The sequence below is a fragment of the Equus caballus genome, chromosome 6 (assembly GCF_041296265.1).
Source record: "Equus caballus isolate H_3958 breed thoroughbred chromosome 6, TB-T2T, whole genome shotgun sequence".
In the NCBI taxonomy this organism is placed as follows: Eukaryota; Metazoa; Chordata; class Mammalia; order Perissodactyla; family Equidae; genus Equus; species Equus caballus.
Window position 1 is genome coordinate 93,085,351 of NC_091689.1, and position 21,370 is coordinate 93,106,720.

General features: G+C 41.9%; 1 protein-coding gene across 6 annotated transcripts in view; it reads left to right on the forward strand.

Moving 5' to 3' along the window:
• SRGAP1 (SLIT-ROBO Rho GTPase activating protein 1) overlaps window positions 1-21,370 on the forward strand; it is a 265,246-nt gene that overhangs the window by 129,429 nt on the left and 114,447 nt on the right. For 4 of the 6 annotated variants that reach the window (XM_001491676.6, XM_005611367.4, XM_070271841.1 and 1 more), the window contains 2 exons: window positions 3,997-4,192; window positions 8,821-8,983. In XM_001491676.6, coding sequence (XP_001491726.2) covers window positions 3,997-4,192; window positions 8,821-8,983 — 359 coding nt within the window. Of the gene's footprint in view, window positions 1-3,879; window positions 3,899-3,996; window positions 4,193-8,368; window positions 8,477-8,820; window positions 8,984-21,370 lie in introns of those variants that run through there. The other 2 variants (XM_070271844.1, XM_070271845.1) reach the window with 2 other exon arrangements.

A 21,370-nucleotide genomic window follows, 5' to 3' on the forward strand; every position in this document is an offset into this window, starting at 1 on the left:
CACTTGCTATTGTCTGTCTTTTTGATTATAGCCATCCAAGTGGGTGCAAAGTGGTATCTCATTGTGCTTTTTTTGTGTGTGAGGAAGATTGGCCCTGAGGTAACACCTGTTGCCAATCTTCCTCTTTTTGCTTGAGGAAGATTGTCACTGAGCTGACATTGGTACCAATCTTCCTCTATTTTATGTGGGATGCTGCCACAGTGTAGCTTGACAAGTGATGCTAGGTCCACGCCTGGGATCCGAACCTGCAAACCCCAGGCTGCCGAAGCGGAGCACGTGAACTTCACCACCACGCCACCAGGCTGGCCCCTCGTTGTGCTTTTGGTTTGCATCTTCCTGGTGGCTAATGATGTTGAGCTACTTTTCGTGTGCTATTGGCGATTTGTATATCTTCTTTGGAGAAATGTCTGTTGAGATTCTTTGCCCATTTTTTAAATTGGGTTATTTGTGTTTTTGTTATTGAGTTGTAAGTGTTCTTTATATATTCTAGATAGGAGTTCCTTAATAGATATGTAAATTGCAAATCATTTCTCCCTTTTTATGGGTTGTCTTTTCACTTTCTTCGTAGTTGCAGCCATCTTATCTTGTAACCTACTTATCCTGTGGGGTCTGATATCTTCCAAGCGCTTCCATGATCTGGATCGGCTCCTCTGCCCATAGCTTCCTGGCGCGTTCCTTTATTATAGCACTGGGCACAGTGTATTGATAGCATCAGTTTAGGATTTGGTTTCCCTACCAAAAGGAGCTGTGTCTAAGAAATACTTGTAACTCCAGTGCCTTGGACCCTGCCTAACACAAAATAGGAGCTCAGTAGTGTCTTGGTCACTAAACTAAAATGCAGCTTAGATCTGTAAAAAAAAAAAAAAAAAAAAGATGCAGGTCAATACTAATCCAAGAAAGCTAATAAAGGGCCTAGGAAGAGTGCCCTTAAAGAATCTGCAGGTAGGACGCAAGCTACAACCTCTTCAACAGAAGCAAGACTCACAGATTCTCTAGAAATCACTCCTTGATGTGATGCTTTCAGCTGTTGCCGCCCTAGTGATTCTCTGGTACCCGGGATGTCAGTGGGGCTACACCCTGTAGGCACCTGTGGTCCCATCACATGATTCATACAGTGTGGGGACCAGTGCACCACAGGCTTCCTTCATCTCTTCTGAGCAATGGACCAAGATTTATATGACTAAGCGTTTATTTCACAATCTGTTAAATTCTTCAGTGCCATTTTAGGTTAGCCCAAATCTCGTGAAGGTCACATTAATAAAGCCATACCATACGTGCGGGGAGGTGATCTACTGTATTATGCTGCCTTACAGCTCTGATATGGTGTGAGGAATCCAAAAGTTTTGTCTTCCTAACAAGCATTTCTTATGGTAGTACTTTTATATTTGTTTCTTTTTCTTATGATCTTTTTTTGTGATCTTTTCCTCATTTGTCTTAGACTTTTCGAAATTAAAGAGGTAATGGAATGGATTTTCCTTCTCTAGTTTTTGAAGCATAATTTATTTTCTCACAATGATACCCTAGGTTCTGTCCCTCCATATTTCCACTATTGAAAATGCTGCTGGTGTCATATTTTGACTGGAAAATTACAGATAACATGAAGTAACAGTTACTCCTTGCAAAATGAGGATAGATTTTAACTGTTGAAAGAGAGTCCTCCTTCTCAAAACTCCCTAGTTCTTGATTTTAAATCCCGAAGGAAACAAGCAGGAGAAAATCTAAGAATGAGACCCAAGAAGGAAGCCCATATAATTTTTGTGTACTTCTGATGAGATTTATACTCTCAGTCACTTTTATTTCTTATTTGGCACTAAGGCAACTGTAAAGAAACCCAAAAGACTGAAAAACAGAGAAAACTAGTTGACAGCCTAGGACGATTGATTTATTTTCTCTTAGCACAGCAAGATGTGCTAAAATTACTTCATCTTAAAAGACTGACTGGAATTTGTGAATGAGAAATACCCACCCTTGATTTTTTTTTTTTTCTTTATGAAACAAAAATAGTTCTGTATTTGTGGGGGAAAGAGTTTGGCAGACACGTTGATTATAATACTGTATTGAAAAACACTTACTTTGATGGACTAAAAACCAGATGCTGTTCCTGGTAGTTAAAAGCCGTAATAACGTCGTCCCTCTGGTGTTCACCACACTTGTGTGGGATTAACAATAGGATCCCCCAATCCAGAAGTGGAGAAACCAAGAGAGGACGTCTGAGCAGTGCTTCCGTCTCTTCCTGCAGGCTGTCCCCAGGGTTTGCCTGCGACCTGACCTCACCGAGGGCAGAGACCTTGGTTCCTAGTTGTTGTATCTTCTTTGTCAGGATGTGGGCCTGGCACACTGTGGACGCGCAACACATGCAGCGTGGATGGGAGGTGGGCAGAAGTTCCGTGAATCTGACGGCCAGACCTGGGTTAGAGGCCCCAGGGGTGCCACTCGCTAGCTGAAGTCCTTGCGTAAAGTATTGAATCTCCGGAAACCTCAGTTTTGTTCTCTGTAAAGTGGGGGTAATGATAGAACCTACTTCAGTGAGGTGTAGAATGGTAAGTGTTCGATGGTTATTAGCTATCATTATATTGAGCATATTTGCCGACTCCCCATTCAGAACTTCACCACTGTGCTGTTTATTTATTTATCTGAGGAAGATTGGCCCTGAGCTAACATCTGCTGCCAATCCTCCTCTTCTTGCTGAGGAAGACTGGCCTGGAGCTAACATCCGTGCCCATCCTCCTCTACTTTATATGTGGGACGCCTACCACAGCATGGCTTGCCAAGTGGGGCTATGTCCGCACCCGGGATCTGAACAGGCGAACCCCGGGCCGCCGAAGCAGAACACGTGCATTTAACCGCTGCATCAGTGGGCCGGCCCCAGCACTGTGCTGTTAATGAGCTTGATTAAACGTGGTCAAGCATATGCATGTATATCGTCAGCTCAGTCTTTCTCTATTGAAAAATAATAAAAGGAGACTGAGGAGGTGTTATTTGGACATTGATTTCTGTTAACACCACTGAATTAGATGCAGCCCTCACTTTTGGGGAATATCCACTGACGCTGGGGAAAATGAAATAAAGAAGTTTTCCAGTCTGAACAGTCTTGTCTTTGGAGGTTAGCCCTGGGTCTTAGAACAAAAACAGCTCAGTTGTTATTAGTTACTGTATCTTATTTTCCAAAACACACACGTTTCATTGTTACAGTCATTTACAGATGGTTTTGCATGACACACTTTTTGCTTTCGTGTTTCAGTTAAATCACTAGATGACTAAGCTTCGCGTTCCTCATCATTAAAATTGTCAAAAGATTCTTTTCAGGATTATATGTGTCGATAAGGCTGCTAGTTTGCACAATGTATAAAAAGCGAGGGCCAAGTGAAGACCTTTGCTGCGAACAGCGTACTGAAGTGGAATCTGAGCGTCACCCCGTTATGAACAGATTATTTGGATATAGAAAGGAATTATTTTTAGGCACGGGGCATCCCTGTAAAACTTGAAGCTATGTGTTTTACAAAGTAGACATTTAGACACGAAATGAAAATTCCCAGATGTCAGTGTCTGTGTGTGCCAACTGGCGGTGTGTGGTGCTTCAGAAGTCTGGAAGAAATGATGCTCACTTTTTTGCCTTTCAAACTCAAAAGGGATAGTTGAGGTAAAAATGCTGTTGAAAAAAATTACAATGTGCTCAGCTGCTCAAAGATGTCACATGTTACGAATTGTTATCTAAAAGGCTTCAATTTCTTTCCCTGATGACTGCATGCGTGTTTGTAGCATTGCAAATGCAACCCATGTTTCTACTCTAATTTATTACATTCTTTCCTGAAGCTTGTCTCATTCTTTTAAAGAGTCAGCAGATATCTTATTTAAAGACCCAACCTGGACCACAGTCTCGTAAAGGTCCAATACAGAGGTAAATGTATAATAGGATGCATTACTTTCACCTTGCACGGACCAGCACACCTCAGTCATTTTCGTGAAATCATCAAATGGATTCTCTTCTCTCCTTAGAAATCCGAGCTCAACTGGTAGAACAGCAGAAATGCCTGGAGCAGCAAACGGAGATGCGAGTTCAGCTTCTCCAGGACCTGCAAGATTTCTTCCGGAAAAAAGCAGAAATTGAGACGGAATATTCTCGGAACCTAGAGAAGTTAGCTGAAAGGTTCATGGCAAAAACGAGAAGCACTAAGGATCATCAACAATACAAGTAAGAGAGACGTGATTCAAATTCACCTTTCCAAGGTGACATCCTACCTTTTACCACCCTTACTGGTTTTAGAATTTTCCACTTTTGTCTGGTAAGCTGTTGATTGGCAGATCCCCATAAGTACAAGCAACCCTCTGCATTTATCATTTATGAGCATCAATTTATCACATTTTAAACTAATGGTATTCTCTCGATATTTTTCTCTTTCCAATAGATATGTATTTGTGATTAACTTTATGAGAAGAAAAAATGTGTGTTTATAAAATTCATGATTACAAAAAACCTGGGAGTTGATATCTACCACAGGTAGATATTTGAATGGGCACATTTAAAAGAGCTGCTTCCTCAACCAGAGACCTCAGGATTTCTGTAGTGATCGTACATGAAAATGAGCAATAAGGGTTGTTTAAGCTTAGTCCCCGTCCCATAGCCATCATGTTTGTGATCATTGCAATTGAGACTGACTTAGGACAAGAATCTTCGGTAAAATGCTTATGATTGAGTATAATTAAACTTTATATTAATTGTACTTCATGTGTTAAAAAAATACATTCAGGTTTTTCTGATAATGAGATTTATTTTATAATTTAAATCCAAGAGATAGAAAGAGACAAGTAGGCAGACAACTCCCATAGAATATACAGCGTTACAAGAGGAGTAAGCGCAGGATGCCGTTACGTCGACCGGACGGAAATCCATTTTATAGGGAAGTGAGGATGGACAGTCAAGGAAAAGTCCTGGAAGAAGTGATACATAGGTGAAGGCCTGGAGGACTGGGGACCAGAGGGGACCAGGAAGGGGGAACGTCGTACACAAGGGGCCAGAAGGGAAGGGTAGAGGGCAGCTTTGCGGAACAGGAAGTATTCCAGTGGGAGCCAGTAGTGAGGTGGTGAGCTGTCAAGGTACACGCACACATTGTGCGGGATCATTGAGGCCTGTGGACCACACTGGTCAGTTTGGACTTTATCCTGAGAGCGTGAGAAGCCTTTGGAGAGTTTTAAGTAAAGGATGACCAGCTCAGACCTGCATTTTAAAATGATGACAAAGCCCATAGATAGTATCGTGGACCGGAGGAAGATATAGTCGAAGGAGAGAGACCATGAGGGGATTCTTGCGGTAATGGCATAAACCAGCAACACTGGAGGTAGAAAGAAATAGGTATGTTTCAGAGATATGAAAAGGGCAGCACAGTCTTTCATTTCTGGAAATACAAGACTAGGTAATCTGAAAAATACTTCTGCTACAAAACTCCCAGAAATGCTGATTAGAACATAGTCGACATTGTTTTAAATGTATCATGGAACTCATAGGAAAGTAAGGGAAATTTCCAGGGGCCAAAAAAGGAAGAGGGAACTGAAAAGCGATGTGGGGGTTGTATCCACCCTTTGGTCCCACGTGGGGACAGAAGATGAGGGTTGTGCAGGCTAAAGAGTTGGGACCGAGGGCTTCCCCACCACTAGCCCTATCGCACTGCATCCTAGCCCAAACTCAGGCCCAGAGCATCTCCTGTGGCAGTGAGGTGGTGAATCAGAGGACCCCTGCCCACCTGCAGAGAGGCAGGCAGTCTGCTCTCAGCCTGCACTCCAGATGAGAGGGCTGCAGAGAAGCCCGGCGTGGCCTTCACCAGCGGCCTCATTTGCACCCTTCCTTGGCTTTGGAGGCTACATAAAAAGTAGGGTGAGAACTGCCCCTGGGGTACTTTTGCAGAAGCAAATGCAGAGCTCTTCTGGACAGGGGGTCTTTCTCTCTCTCTCTCTCTCTTTTTTTTAATTTTAACCAGGTTTTTTTTTTTTCCTTGCTTTATCTCCCCAAATCCCCCCAGGGTACATAGTTGTATATCTTAGTTTCAGGTTCTTTTTTTTTTTTTTTTTTTGGATGACTTTAACCTCTTGTGTTGGTCCAGCATAGAGATAAATCTTAGTGATGATTCCCAGGGTGAACGAATGTCAAATGTGTTTGACGGAGACTGGAGCTGGAAAGAGGAGACGGGAGCCAGTGCTATATTCACTATAGTGACCGTCCCTCTTTAAAGTGATTGCAAATAAGAAGACAGCCCATTCACCCACTCAGTAAGCATTGTTGAATGTCTTCTGTGTTCTGCACTTGGTCATTGGTTGTGAACTGGAACCAGCGTGGGCCGTGCCCCCTAGTCTCATCCTTTAGTGGATCAGCTTTTGGTTTCTCCTGGTTTATTTACTAGTTTTTGTCAAAAGATAAGCAGCTTGGAGTTTCCTTTGACTTGAATAAGTTTATTATTGAATGTGGGACTGAAGATAAGATGGATAATGTCTATAGATAGGACAAACCAGGATTAGGAAAAAAAATCAAAGACAGGTTTTATTAAAGTGTCAGACAGACCTGGTTTGAATGCTGGCTCTACTGTGTGACTTTGGTCAAGTTGCCCAACCTCTCCGAGCCTTGGTTTCCTAATTTGTAAAATAAGATTATATGACCATTAAATGAGAAACATGACAGAGTCCTTGATGTGATTGATAGCTGGCTTGGGGTATGCACTCAATATTCCTTGTCTTCTTCACCAAATAAGTGTTAAACCTTTAGCACCCGAACCTTACCAGTCATTTAAGCTGAACCGTGGAGTCTGGCTCTTCCTCAGTTTGAGGATGCTCACTGTGTGGACCAATCCTTGGCCCAAGGTTCCGACTGCATGGCTGAAAGACCAAGGCTCAGATCAGCCTCCCTGGACTCACAGACTCTAATACTAGCTTTGGTCTTCCGCAGATCACTGCCCCTCGCTAAGCTTTGGTTCTCTCGTTGACGGAGGGATACAGGAATCTCTGCCTTAAAATGCAGTGGTCAGGATGAGGCGGAGTGAGTGTGTGTAAGTCTTTAGACCAGCTGCTGGCTAAAAACAGCTGACTTTATACAGCACTTACTACGGGCCTAAGGCATTCTAGTCAGCGTTAAAATTACATAGTAACTCAGATAATCCTCATAATAACCTTATGAGATAAGTCCTGTTATTTTACCCGTTCTACAAATGAAGTGGCGGAGGCACAAAGAGATTTAAATAATTTGGCCAAGATCACACAGCCAGGAAGTGGTGGTTCTGGGATTCGAACCTGAATAGTACAGCTCCGTGTTCTCTGCTCTTGACTTGTGTGTGCTGGTTCTTCCGGTAGGTGCTCAGCGAATGAAAGCTGCTGCCCTGGTTATTGTTGTTGTTGTTGATATTATTATCACTTATTAAGGCAATAATGCGCTTTTTTCAATGATTGTAGTAACTTATTTGATGCTTACCATGGGCAGGGCAGGGAGGATGGGAAAAAGTATGAAGTGTTCGCAGAGAATTTATGGGCTACTTCAGCCTGAAGGATGTACTAACAGTTAACGTAGAAGGGCACCCCTCTGCCCGGTGGAGAGAGTGTGGCAGACAAGCGCCAGTTGTCGGCCGTGCAGCCGCGGCCCCCACCCCACAGCTCAGAGCAGAAAGCGGGTTCTCCAGATGGGGTGTGATTCCCAGTGTGCCAGCGCGAGGACGGGGGCATCTCCACGGGCACAGTGCTAGGACCCTGGATCAGGAGTTCTCCCAACACCCATCCCACTTCAGTCCTCTACTCCATCTTTCTTCTCAGAGGGTTTCGACTTGATGCAGCGTTAAAGCCTGAATCTGCAGGACTTAATCACAGAAAGACTCGACTTAATGATTTCTTTCCAAATTTAACTAATATTTAGAGTCATAAATGATCATGAGTAATGGGAGGATAACACGTCTGATAAAAGGGCGCCAGTATCCTTGAGTTGGGATAAACATTCCGTGCCGTTTTGCAATTTACAGTTAGATTGTAAAGTAAAAAAAAAAAACATTGTACTTTGATTTTTTTTTTTTTTTTTTTCCTTTTTGGAAGCCGTAACATCCCAGTTGGTCACTGTTTTTGTTCAGAGTTGTTCTTTAAGATCTTTTACAAGTCATCTTTCGTGGTTTCTGTTCACCTTTAGCCTTATTATCTAGAACAAAGCAAGGTGTAGTTACAAATCTGCAATAGTTTAATGGGTTTAAATAGGACATGTGATAAGTCACGAGCCAGCAGACTTCTTGGTTCTGTTTATGAGCCCTGGGACAAGGCTATGACGTTCTTATTCCTGGGAACACTTTTTGGGGAGGCTGGAGGTTATGTATCAGGGGATTAATAAATAACCCTCAAATTTGTGTTCCGTGGACAGCATACCTAGCCAGCTCTCTTTTCCAACCACAGCCTGAACATTCAAAGCCGACTTTGTGTGCGCTGGCAAACCACAGTCTGTCTGTGAGACAGGAGTCAGGAGGTTTGTGTGTAAACATACCCTGCTCCTTCGATGGGCATGTCAGGCTGAAGGTGTGCCCGAGTGCTGTGTGTGTTAGGGCCCGTGACCCTCGTCAGGAGTGTGAGTTTATGGGATGTTCTTGGTCCAAGTGTTTCCCTCCACGCCTAGGGAATTGCTGGCTCTGTGCCGTCACAGCCTGGAAGGCAGTTCTGCTGGCTGTCGAGTGTCTTGGCATGAGCCATGCCCGGGGTAGGGGGAACAGCCTCAGCAGCCGTCTGTTGTGGCTCCTGGTCTGCCGTGGTGACTCCCCGCACTCACTGACAGCTTTGACTTTGACGGTGGTTCTGTCTTTCTTCCCTTCTTAGGAAAGACCAGAACTTGTTGTCTCCAGTCAACTGCTGGTATCTGCTGCTGAACCAAGTGAGGAGAGAAAGCAAAGACCACGCCACCCTGAGCGACATCTACCTGAACAACGTGATCATGCGGTTCATGCAGATCAGTGAGGATTCCACCAGGATGTTTAAAAAGGTACACTGTGTGAATCCTGCCGCAGTGGCCTTTGCCGCAGCCGCTTTGCCTGAAACCACAACCGAGAAGGGTTTGGTGTCTTATTTACTTAATTATACTCCATGAATATTAGGTAAAAAAAATAAATAAATGATGAGTATTTTAAAGATGCAGAATAAAAAGTTAAACCTGAGCAGGCATACTTAAACAGAACACTCATTCTGTGACGTGAACAATTTTGAAATGACATGTGCCTACAAATTGCACTTCTGTCCTTGGGAACGGCCTGCCTGCAGTTATGAAAAATAAGACCAGAGAGGAAGAGCCTTAAAAATTGTGTTTCGGGCTCACACGTGATCAGAAACTTGTGAAGAACAAGATAGCCAGATGTGCTGCTTTCTCAGGAAAATGTTACCACGGTCTTTTCTCGCTCCCACCAGACCAGCAGTGGAACAGAAGAGAGAGACGTGAAACAGATTCCACCAGGCACAGAAAATCCTGTCCCTGATGTGCCAGAGAGCTTCCTCCTCCCCAAATCCATTAAAAAAATAAGAACTGGGTTTTTAGGCTTCTTATCATTGTTGTTAGTCTCAGCCGGCTCTCAGCAATTTTTCTGTTGTTTGGACATTTTTGTTGAGAATAATAGCAAAATTGGGCCATTTCCTGTGTAGAGAATGCAGCTACTTGCTCAAGAAGCCTGGCTTTCGGTTTTTATGTTTATAGGACAAGGGTTCGCTGCTGCCCTCCCTCCGCTTTGTACTGGTGGTGTTTGGTGCCTATCCCAATATCTGTACCTCTGTGCAGTAAGTAATTATTAGTTTCAAAAAGTGGGGGGAAAAACACCTTGTAGATTAATGACATATTTATGTTTCAAAGAGGCCCCTTAAGAAACAAAGACGTAGTGTTAAGTAGGCCAGCTGGACTTCTTGGTCACGTTTGATGTGTCCACGTTAGGTTCGATTTCTGACCTGAAATGGAATGTAGCAAACTCTCAGTCATCTTTTGGTCTATTAAATAGGAAAAGAAATGTTTCAAACAAAGGAGAAATTTTTTAAACCTGGAACTAAGCATATTAATTGAGAATAAAATAGGTAGAGAAATATCCCATGTATCTTAAAAAGTAGAGATTTTAAAACATGTTTTAGACTGAGCCTTGAAAGTGAAATAATTTTCTCTTGGTCTTTCAGCCAAGACCTCATTTGTTTCACTGGGTGTTTCCGAGCATCTTCTGTGAGCAGGAGGCGGTGTTAGGTCTTGGAAAGGCTACCTAGGTTAAGGAAAACTAGTCCTCGTGCTCAAAAAGGTCACAGTTTATCCAAATTTGCATGGTGCTATGGGATGCTTCCCAGTCGTGGGGGTGCTGGCAGCCATTCAGCCAAGGCCTGTGGGACCAGCGCCTCAGTTGAGTTCGTTTATTTATTCATTCAACAAAACGTCTTTAAAATGCCTGGCTGGGGAAGCAGATTTAAAAGACACGTCCCTGCCTGCAAGAAACTCATTACAATAATTAACAGTCACCCTGCTACGGGGAGCACAGCCGTGCAGGGAGCTTGAAGGCTGGAGATTTGACCCTACTGAGGGGTCGGGAAGTTCTTCACAGAAGAGGGAATACTCGAAGCGAGACCTGTAGAAGGACGCGGTCATGCGGCAGACAAGGACAGTGAGCGATTCCAGGGAAAGCGAAAGCGTAACACGTTCAGGGAAAGGAGAGTTTGGTGTGACTGGACCAGGGGTTGTATGGGAGTGAGTGATGGGATGTGAGGCTAGAAAGGACAAGTCAAAAGGGACTTTGAATGTCTGGCTAAGATGTAAGGGTACGTATTTTGTAACTCAAAGTCAAGGACTTGATGAAGTTGCTGGAAACCTAGGGCTGAGAGTCAAGTGGATTTGCATCTGAATCCCAGCTCTTCTGTTGACTGGCTTTGTGATCTTGGGAGATGATTCAAGAGAGTGCTCTCCCCTCGCTCAGGGAGTGGGCAAGGCAGGGCTGGGCAGAGGGTGACACTGGACCCGTGGGAGCCCTGGAGCTGGGATGGCTCTTTAGAGTTGTCTCAGATCCAGACAAGGGGGCCTCGCCTGTGTCCTGCAGTCACTGGATCTGAGCTGCCCTTGGCGAGTAGATAAGTAATCTTGGGATGAGGCAGCTCCCTTTGGTGGAAGGCAATTCCAAGAGAGGGATCAGCTGAGTCTCAACAGCCAGCAGCCAGTATTCCCAGTAGTTGGGGGAATAAGTTCCTGACTCTTGAAGAGAGGGTCTGGGGAACATATGGTAATTACACACACACTCTCTCTCTCTCTCTCTATGCCTGCTTGTTTACCACCTAGAAGTTCTCTTCTTAGACAGATTTTCTGGTACTCAAAGAATTTTCATCCTTGGGGGCCGGCCCCGTGGCCAAGTGGTTAAGTTCACGTGCTGCTTCAGCATCCCAGGGTTTCGCAGGTTCAGGTCCTGGGTGCAGACATGGCACTGCTCATCAGGCCATGCTAAGACGGCATCCCACATGCCACAACTAAAAGGACCCACAACTAAAAATATATATAACTATGTAGCAGGGGGCTTTGGAGAGAAGAAGGAGAAATAAAATCTTTAAGAAATGTGCTTGGGGCTGGCCCCGTGGCCGAGTGGTTAAGTTCGCGCGCTCCGCTGCAGGTGGCCCAGTGTTTCGTTGGTTCGAATCCTGAGCGCAGACATGGCACTGCTCATCAAACCATGCTGAGGCAGCGTCCCACATGCCACAACTAGAAGGACCCACAACGAAGAATATACAACTGTACTGGGGGGCTTTAGGGAGAAAAGGAAAAAAATAAAATCTTCAAAAAAAAAAAAAGAGATGTGCTTAAAGGCAAAAGCTTCAAATTTCCAAAATAATTTTTTTTTTTTGAGGAAGATTAGCCCTGAGCTAACATCTGCAGCCAATGCTCCTCTTTTTTGCCAAGGAAGACTGGCCCTGAGCTCACATCTGTGCCCATCTTCTACTTTATATGTGGGACACCTACCACAGCATGGCTTGCCAAGCGGTGCCATGTCCACACTTGGGATCCGAACCGGCGAACCCCGGGCCGCTGAAGCAGAACGTGCAAACTTAACTGCTGCGCCACCGGGCCAGCCCAAAATAATCTTATTTTAAAAAAAAAGAATTTTAATCCTTGGAAGCTGCCTATTGATATGGACTCCTGGTTACTTTGGCATTTAGTGGGATGGTCTCCCCACGAACCATTGCTGACCAGCTGGATAGTTAAGTCATTACAGTTACAAGTTTCAAATTCGACCTTCCTCAGGCAAGCCCGGCAGACTGTTCACCCACCTTTCCATGTATATCATTGCTGGAAAAAGAAGAACAAGAAAGGCAGAGTGCAAAGGGGAGAAACTGGAGCTTTCTGGGGACCCAGATCCACCCACTTAGGACACACTTGTCATCGGAAAGAACAGGAAGCCAGAACCCATATCTGTCAAGTCCAGAGAACCTCAGGTCCCTTTAGATTAAAAAGCAAGACTAGCCTTTCTGCTTTTTTTATCCTCACCATCCTCTTCTCCAGCTTTTCTTCCATTCTTATGGTTCCAGAAGCATCGTTTCTATCAGAATGGAAAGACATCATCAGAGCCGGTCTGAAGTGGCCCCCAGAACTGCTCTGGAGTCATTAGTGAGCATAATGCTTGTCCTTCTTGGGAGGAGGTTTCAAGACTTCCTCATTTTTCAAAAATATCCCCAGGTCTGTGTGGAGGTCCGGATGGATGCTGGGTGCTGGGCATCGCTATGCGGCTGCACTGTATTCAGTTTAGTCCGGTAGAGAAGCCTCGTACCCAAACTGTCAGAGTTTGGACCAGGTAACTCCAGGATGTTTCTGTATCCAAATGGATACAGTAATGAGGAAGACAGTTATAGGCATCCCAAATTCCACACGTAGCTATAGGGAACAGCTTCAAATTAAATCTGAGTCACATCAGAACCAGTTTTAGAAATAGTCACCTATGCTTGACAGAGGGTTTTCAGCAGGTAAGAAAAGTGAAGCTTTTTAAAAACAACAATACACAATTGTGCAAATATTGATTATTTCAATAATCAATGTAAATGAAGGCTGTTGGTCAGATAACATAGTGGTTCATCTTTTAGGCTCTGAAATCAGATAGTTTGGGTATGAGTCCTGGCGTTGACACTATTGGTAGCAATGTTATAGTAAGCTGTTTCAGGTAATTGTATGGAGGACTCATGAGTCTTACATGGAAAGCCACTTAGCCTAGAGTCTGCACTTAATAAGTCCTAACTAACATTTAGCTGTTATCTGTGTTATGATCTATATCGCAAACACTTATTCCATGTGCCTGCAGTAATTGTGTAAGGTGAGAATGTACTAAATGTGCCCTCATTCTAAGGAGATATGTGCCACAACCGTGAGAAACACATCCAGATCATCACATGTTATTTGTGTATCGCTTGGTGTGAAGTTCCAAACCATTTTTGTAAACAGACTCTGAGAAACACCCTCACAACAGCCTTGCTAATAGCTGACTTAAAATTTTGGTGCTCACATTTCAACAGTTAGTGGAAAATCAGGGAATAACCCAGTGAATGCTTGTGTGGGTCAACCCCCTGTGCCTCTCAGCTCCCCCATAGCCATTTCACCGAGAGAATCTTCCCTTTGAGGCTTCATTGATTTCCTCATTCATTCAACAGTAAGAGTTATTCACTCTCAGACTGTCTGTTCGTCATGGACAACGTAAGCATGGATAAAGTAGGACTCTGCTTTTACTCTCTCAAGATCTGCTTTGCCATTTTAGGAGAAGGTCGGAAATTAGAGACTCCTTGTACACGTGCATTTGTTTCGTAATCAGCCCTCACTTCTTCCCCAAAGAACAAGGGGTGGCGAGATGCCTCTTGCCCTGCTCTCCAGCCCTGTCTCCCAGAGCCATGAGGCTGTGCTGCCTGCTTGCCGTGACTCAAGCTGAAAGACAGTGTTCTGCATCTGGTTTGGTGCTGCAGCCAGGAAATGTGCAGTTCCTACACTACACACACAGAGGTCATCAGTGTCAGCAGCCACCGTACAGGGCAGACCACAGGCGCCTGCAGTAATCACCATATCTAAGCACCTTATCACATGATCTTATTTACCGATTCAGGAGTGTTAATAGAAGTTTGTAGTTTAGAGGGAGCACCATAAAATGGTAGCATTTGAATGTTAAATTATTGCTGTGTGTTTTAAAGTATCTCGAAGTCCGTCATTTACCCATGGATTGTTTTCAAATTATTAACATGGGTTTTTTTTTTTTTTTTTTAAGATTTAAAAAATTTGTTTTTCTTTTTCTCCCCAAAGCCCCCTGGTACATAGTTGTATATTCTTCATGTGGGTCCTTCTAGTTGTGGCATGTGGGACGCTGCCTCAGCGTGGTTTGATGAGCAGTGCCATGTCCGTGCCCAGGATTCGAACCAACGAAACACTGGGCCGCCTGCAGCGGAGCGCGCGAACTTAACCACTCGGCCACGGGGCCAGCCCCTATTAACGTGTTTTTATCCTTCCTTGGTTTGCATAAATATGTGTACAAGTATAATTTATTTTGTTTCTTCACGAATGATAATGACATCTGTATGCCACCAGTTAACTGAATTCTAACTGTGGGTCAAGGCCTGTGCTCTGCATTTTTCACACATGAGCTCACACATCCTCACAGCTGCCCAGTGGACAGGTATTACCATCCGCATTTCAGGGATGAAGAAACAAAAGGCTCAGAGATAGAAATTACAGAGCCAGGCTGGCTGGTGTGCATTCTTGTCTTTGCTCATAGGTCTTAGATGGTTCATACTGACTATGACTCTGTGCGTGTTTTTCGGTGGTAACTGGAGATGTTACTCAATGCCCAGTTCAGAAGCTTCTGAGATTAGGACATGATGGTTCTTGGCCCTGTTTATTTCTCATGCAAATCCTGAAGGACAGTAGTTCTGGATGAGGCAGCAAAATCTGTCAGTCATCCAAGCTATAGGAAGCCATTCAAAGCAGCAGAGACTGTCTCCGAGCCACTGAGAATTACCCCACTTTAGCGTAAATGCCGTGGGTTATCAGATTCAGACTGGTAGGAATTAAATTAAGCCACTTTGGGTTTATTGATTGTGTGGCCCTCTCCGAAAGGAAGGAGAGATTACTAGTAAGATTTGGAAATTTATAGTCATTTTTATTTTGATCAAAGCCAATCATGTTCTATTGAAATACCCCAATATGAAAGAAAACAATTCATGGGGAAAAAATTTCAATTAGAGCACTTAAAATAAATTAATATTCAAAGACATGCTTTAATATAAGTTAATAAAAGGTACCAGTCTACTACAGATCGCTAAGGCTCTAACCTTGTTTTGAAGAAAAGGTCCATAAGTTTTAAAAAATCTGAAAAACACCAATCTATATATGAAAGAGAAAGAGTATTTCTTTTTGAATATAAAAATGTATATTCATTGTAGAAATTTAGAAAACACTAAAAAAGGTAAAAATTATCCATATTAACACTGCCTACTGTTAATATTTTAGGCTATACCTTTTCGGTATTCATAAATATATATGTGTAGTATACAAATATACATATGTATTTTACAAAATTGAAATTTCGTTACATGTAGCTTGGGAACCTGCCCTTTTTATGTAAACTATCATTAGCATTTCACATGTCTGGAAGTAATCTTTTAAAACAGGATTCTCCATACCTGCATAGTGTTTCACTATCCGCGTGGCCATGTTATTTTCCTGTTGTTGGACATTTAAATCTTTCACACATCTATGGTATTTTTTTCTTATGCTACATTCCTTGAAATAGAATATTTGGTCAAAAGGTGGCATTAGAATTTCATGCTTTGGATGAAATTCTTTCGTTTTGCCTTTCTGGAGTAAAGATGGTCATGGCTGTGATTTACCAATGAGTAATCTATCCCCTGAAAAATAAATTGACTGTTTCATTAGCACAGAGCTACCATGTATGATTTAGGATGCTTATGTAACAGTAATAAATAATATAACAAGAGGAACTTTTTCAGAGCATTCAGTGCAGTGTAGCAGAAGAATTAAATGGTATTCTGCTGGCCTCCAGGGACAGCTTAATTATTGATGGCGCCTGGATAAATAAGTGAGAATAGTTGAAGCTAACACTACTAGCTGGTTCTCTTGAGTGTTATCAACCCTAGAGCTGGCTCCTTTTTCCAGAAATAAATCAAAACCAAGCTATCATTTCTTACAGTGATGTAATTTGCTGAAATATTTTAGAAAATATTTTTAATTTGCATGTATAAATTGCTTATAGGATGGCTGGCACACAGTAAGTGCTTAATAAAAGCAGATGTTGGTGCTGCTGTTCTTGCGTTTACAGTGTTGCCTTTATTACTTAACGACAGCAGGACGTATGTGATTGACCTACCTATCAATCTAGCAGGCAAGTTACTAGGTGAGCATTCACCCTCAGTTCAGAAGGTTTATTAAAGACTTTTAAAGAGACGTTAAGCAGATGACGTATGTGTGTCTCCTTGGAAAGGGATATGTGGTTACGTGCCACATGACAACATTTCAGCCAGTGACAGACCACATATACGACAGTGGTCCCATAGATTAGTACCACATAGCCTAGGTATGTAGTAGTCTATACCATCTAGGTTTGTGTAAGTACACTCTGTGATATTTGCACAACAATGAAATCGCCTAATGACACATTTCTCAGAACGTATCCCCATTGTTAAGCGACACATGCCTAAAATTTTAAAAAACCTGATGTCAGCTAAGTTGGACATTTTGTCACACAGCATGATATGGCAGTACTGACACTCTCATGTTAGTATTTGAACCTATAATTACAATGAGAATAGTTGTTGAAAAGCACTTGAGGGCCCAGCCCCGTGGCTGAGTGGTTAAGTTCACGGGCTCTGCTTCAGAGGCCCAGGGTTTCGCTGGTTCAGATCCTGGGCGCAGACATGGCACCACTCATCAGGCCATGCTGAGGCAGCGTCCCACATAGCAGAGCCAGAAGGACCTACAATTAGAATATACAACTATGTACTGGGGGCTTTAAAGAAAAGAAGAAGAAAGCAAAAAAGGAAAACAAAGAAAAGCACTTGAAACTTATTTATGATTAAAAAAAATCTGGAAGTGTATATACCAAAATTATTTTAAATGACTATCTCTAAATTACTTTTATTTTCTTCTTTTTGCTTATCTCTAGCTTCTGATTTTTGTACAATGAGCCTATTGTATAAGACACACAAGAAAGCAATTATTTATTGTAAACTAAAACCTTAAAGAAACTTGACCCAGAGTACGCCAGTCAGTGTTTACAGTAGAGTAGTGGGGAACTATATCCAGTAACTGATTCAGCCCCAAATGCTCTTTATTAATGGAGAATTAGCCTCTTCACCAGGTACACTTGAAAACTATGCTTTGAATATACAGTATTAGGATCATTAAAATGAAAAGACATGATACCAGGCAACTTCTGAGCAAGACGGTAGCTTGCACCTGGGCTCCAACTGCCTTACCTCCCAAGTTGTCTTTGAAATGACTAATCAAATATATAAATAGGAAAAACTGGAACAATCCTTTTAACTTCAAGCAGATCCCGTTACTCCTTTGCTCACTCTCTTGGCTCCCACCTCACTCTGAATGAAAGTCTATATCCCCATTTCCCTTCCCTAATGTTATTTTTCTCTATAGCACTTATCTCTTTCTGGCATATTATATATTTATTTAATATTTGTTCACTTTCTGTCTCCCCTCAATTCACATGTAAGTTCCTAAGGGAAGGAACCTTCTATTGTTCACGGAAACAGTGACTGGCACATAGCAGATGCTCCATAAATATTTATTGAATGAATACTTGCATCTGTTTTAGAAACCAGAGATGAGTGTCATCCACATGACAGAAATTTCATGGCATTTCAGCATGATCCAGTATATACAGGGCTAGATGTAAGCAACACTATTTTGTGCAGTCTACTTCCCAAGAGAGGGAAATCAGAGGAGAAATCAATCATGGGAAGTTTGTGGCAGAGTGGAATAACTAAAATGCTAGCTTTGTGGTCAGAGGACTGAAAAGGGATGTTCCAAGAAACCAAAAAATACTAGGGAGATCACAGAGAGGGTGAAGAAGAAAAAAGCAATCCCATAAAGTTCGTTATGAACTCCTGAGCTGTACATGCTGGGTCTGATCTTAAGCAGTGTGCCTACCAGAGACTTTGAGAACTGAGCTAAGAGATGGACCATTGCCTTGGTTTCAGACTGGCCACTGGATGGTGCATATGCAGGACAGATCCAAATAGTGCTTCAAAGATGTGGGAAACAGAACTGACATTGAAACCACGACCCATAGAAGGCCAGTCAGAATTTGCACCCTGAATCCAACCAGATTGGTTTCCCAATAAAACAGAAATATCAACATCCTACATATGGTTTAAACAAGACCCGGAGTCTCATAACAATAATATTCAGAATATCCAGAATACAGTCCAAAATTATTCAGCATACAAAGAACCAGGAAAATGGCAACTCACATGGGGAAAGACAACAGGCACCAATTCTGAGTGACACAAATGTTGGAATTACCTAGCAAAATTTTTTAAAGCAACGGTGATAAAAATATCCCAAGAAGTAAAGGCAAGCCCTCTTGAAATGAATGGAAAGATAGTAAGTCTCTGCAAAGAAATATGTTATAAGTAACCAAATGGAAATTTTAGAAAAATACAATAACCAAAATAAAAAACTCACTAGATGGGCTCAATAGCACAATTGAGATAACTGAAGAAAGAGTCAGATTAATTTCTGTTAATCTTGAAGACAGATCTAATAGAAATTATTCAATCTGAACAACAGAGAGAAAAAAGATTGAAAAAAAAATGAGCAGAGCCTCAGGGACCTTTGGGACACTACCAAAAGGTCTGATATTCATGACAGCAGAATTCTTGAAGGAGAAGAGAAAGTGTGTGCAGACAGAATATTTGAAAAAAGAATTGGAAGAAAATTTACCAAAATTTGGCAAATGAGATAAACTTACACATTTAAGAAACTCAGAAAAACCCAAACTAGATGAATCCAAACACGTCTATACCCAGACACTTCATAATCAAACTAAAGACAAAGGAAAAAATATTGACAGCAGCCAGAGAGAAATGCTACATTACTTTTGGGAAAACAACAATTATATGAGAATGAATTTCTCTGCGTATGAAATGCCGGTAGCAACTTACTGGTTGTGACGACCAAAAATGTCTTCAGATATTACCAAATGTGTCCTGGGGGGAAAATTGGCCCAAGTGGAAAACCATTGATCCAAACTGAGTCTTCTGTTCACCCAGGTTTTTCCTTTAAAGAAATGTTCCAATTTGGTTTGTTTTTCAATCACAGCGTTTACAACTCTAGATTAAACTAACAAACATGGAGTAGATCAAAAGATACCCAGTCCTGACCTCCCATAAAGAGGAGTAAAAAGAAAATATCACTCAGTACCAGGTTTATTTAGGTTCAGTTATTTATAGTAGATTAGCACGTAATAAAGTTCCTTTTCAAAGAGCCATAGACACTGAATCCTTACTCATTCTCCTCCTCCAAGAAGGAAATTGCAGCCTGAAGAAAAGAACTGATGAGGAGAGAACATTCCTACCATATGTCGAGGTGTCTGCAGTTGAGATCAACAAAGTCTAGAGCAACCTGAGAACAGGATTCTGGTTGCTAGCCAAGGTTTCTTACCATTTGAAGACTATGTTTAATTACACACGGTAGGATTCTAAAAGATTTCCAGCAGCTGCAAGAATGCCATATTGGGGATATTGCTCATGCAGCAAATATTTGAATTAAGAAACACTGTGATACTTGAATTCTAGCAACCCAAAAATAGGCAGTTGCCAACAGATACTGAATATGGCTGTCATATTGATTTCAGTACCTTTTAAATCTCAAGCAAAGGGGGAAAAATGTCTCATTATTAGAGAAGTAATTAAGTAGAAACAAGGAGAAATTTTACCAACTGACTACTTTGTCAGATCAACCTAGAAACTTACAAAAATAAAAAATGTTGACACTGGATATAGGAACTATTTAGATTGAGAAAAATCAGTAATGTTCAATAATTGGTAGTAAATAAATATATGCATCATTTTTACTTTTTAAACTTTGTTAGTTTCAATTGAACACAGAACCATAATTAGCTAGTGAACTGGCCTGAATGAACATGCTCATAAAAATTTCATCTCTTTAACTCTAAAGATGCAGATTCTGAGGGTCTACCAAAATAATTTTCTTTGATTATTTGGCAAGGTCTTATAATTCCAGTGAACAGTCATGACCAATCCATTGTAACTTCTACTTTTCCTTACCTTTCTTTTTTTTTTTTTGAAACTTCACTTTACTGAAATCAGCTTTCTTTTGCAAAATAGAGTAGACATTCTATTTCATTATTCATTCAACAAACTTTATGGATTATCATTATGTGACAGGCCCAGTGGTGGGTTCTAAGGTCACAAAAGTAAGACACAAATCCTCAATTAGTACTCCAAAGAAGTTTACAGTCCAGTAAGGAAAGGAAGTGTAAAGATAAAAATTACATTATAAATTGGTAACTGCTCTTACAGAGATAGGACCCAAGCCCACAAGAGCACAGAGGATTGAGTAAGGCACACTGCCTAGGAAACGGCTAAAGGCTTCACAGAGAAAGTGGCATTTGATCAACATCTTCAACTTAGTGAGGTTTTAGAGGAATTAGAGGAAGTGCATTCTTCTATAGAGAGAGAACTGCAAAGGACCAGGCCCTGGGGTTCCAATCAGGCCTAGGACATATCTAGGAAATGATGCTAGGGGAAGATGATGGTAGGCGGGGCTTTTGGTGGCCCCATCTACCCAACTCTACAATAGTGAGTTGTAAATTATATCAGGCCACCTCCTTTTTGCCTGGCCCTAAAGCTCACATCAGTTACATAGCTGGCTGGGGTCAGGAGCATAGCCTGTAGCATGCATGGTGAAGTGTACCTGGGGGAATAATAGCTATCTGAGATCTAGAAAGGCAGGTTTGGTTGGGGGCCGGTGGGGGTGGGAGTACAAGAATTTTGATTCTCAGTTTGAGGAATTGATGTGTTGTCATCTAAGCAAATAGGGAAGCCAAGAGAGATTTTTAATCAGGGATATGACATAATCAGCTTTGTTTTTTGAAAAGCATTGTGAAAAGTAAATTGGAATGTGAGGACGCTGTTGCCTTAGTAATCTGGGTGATAATTTTGCTCTATCATGAATTATGGCCGCAGACTAGTTCTGTACTTGTAATGATATTGGCTTCCAAAAGTTCTCATCCATGTAGATTAAGAATGAATCGAATGGGTTTTTTTTTTACTGTTGTTTTATAAAAGGTCTGTCAGCAATTTAAAAGTAGGACATTGCTATTCAGTCCATCCTAATCAGATTTTC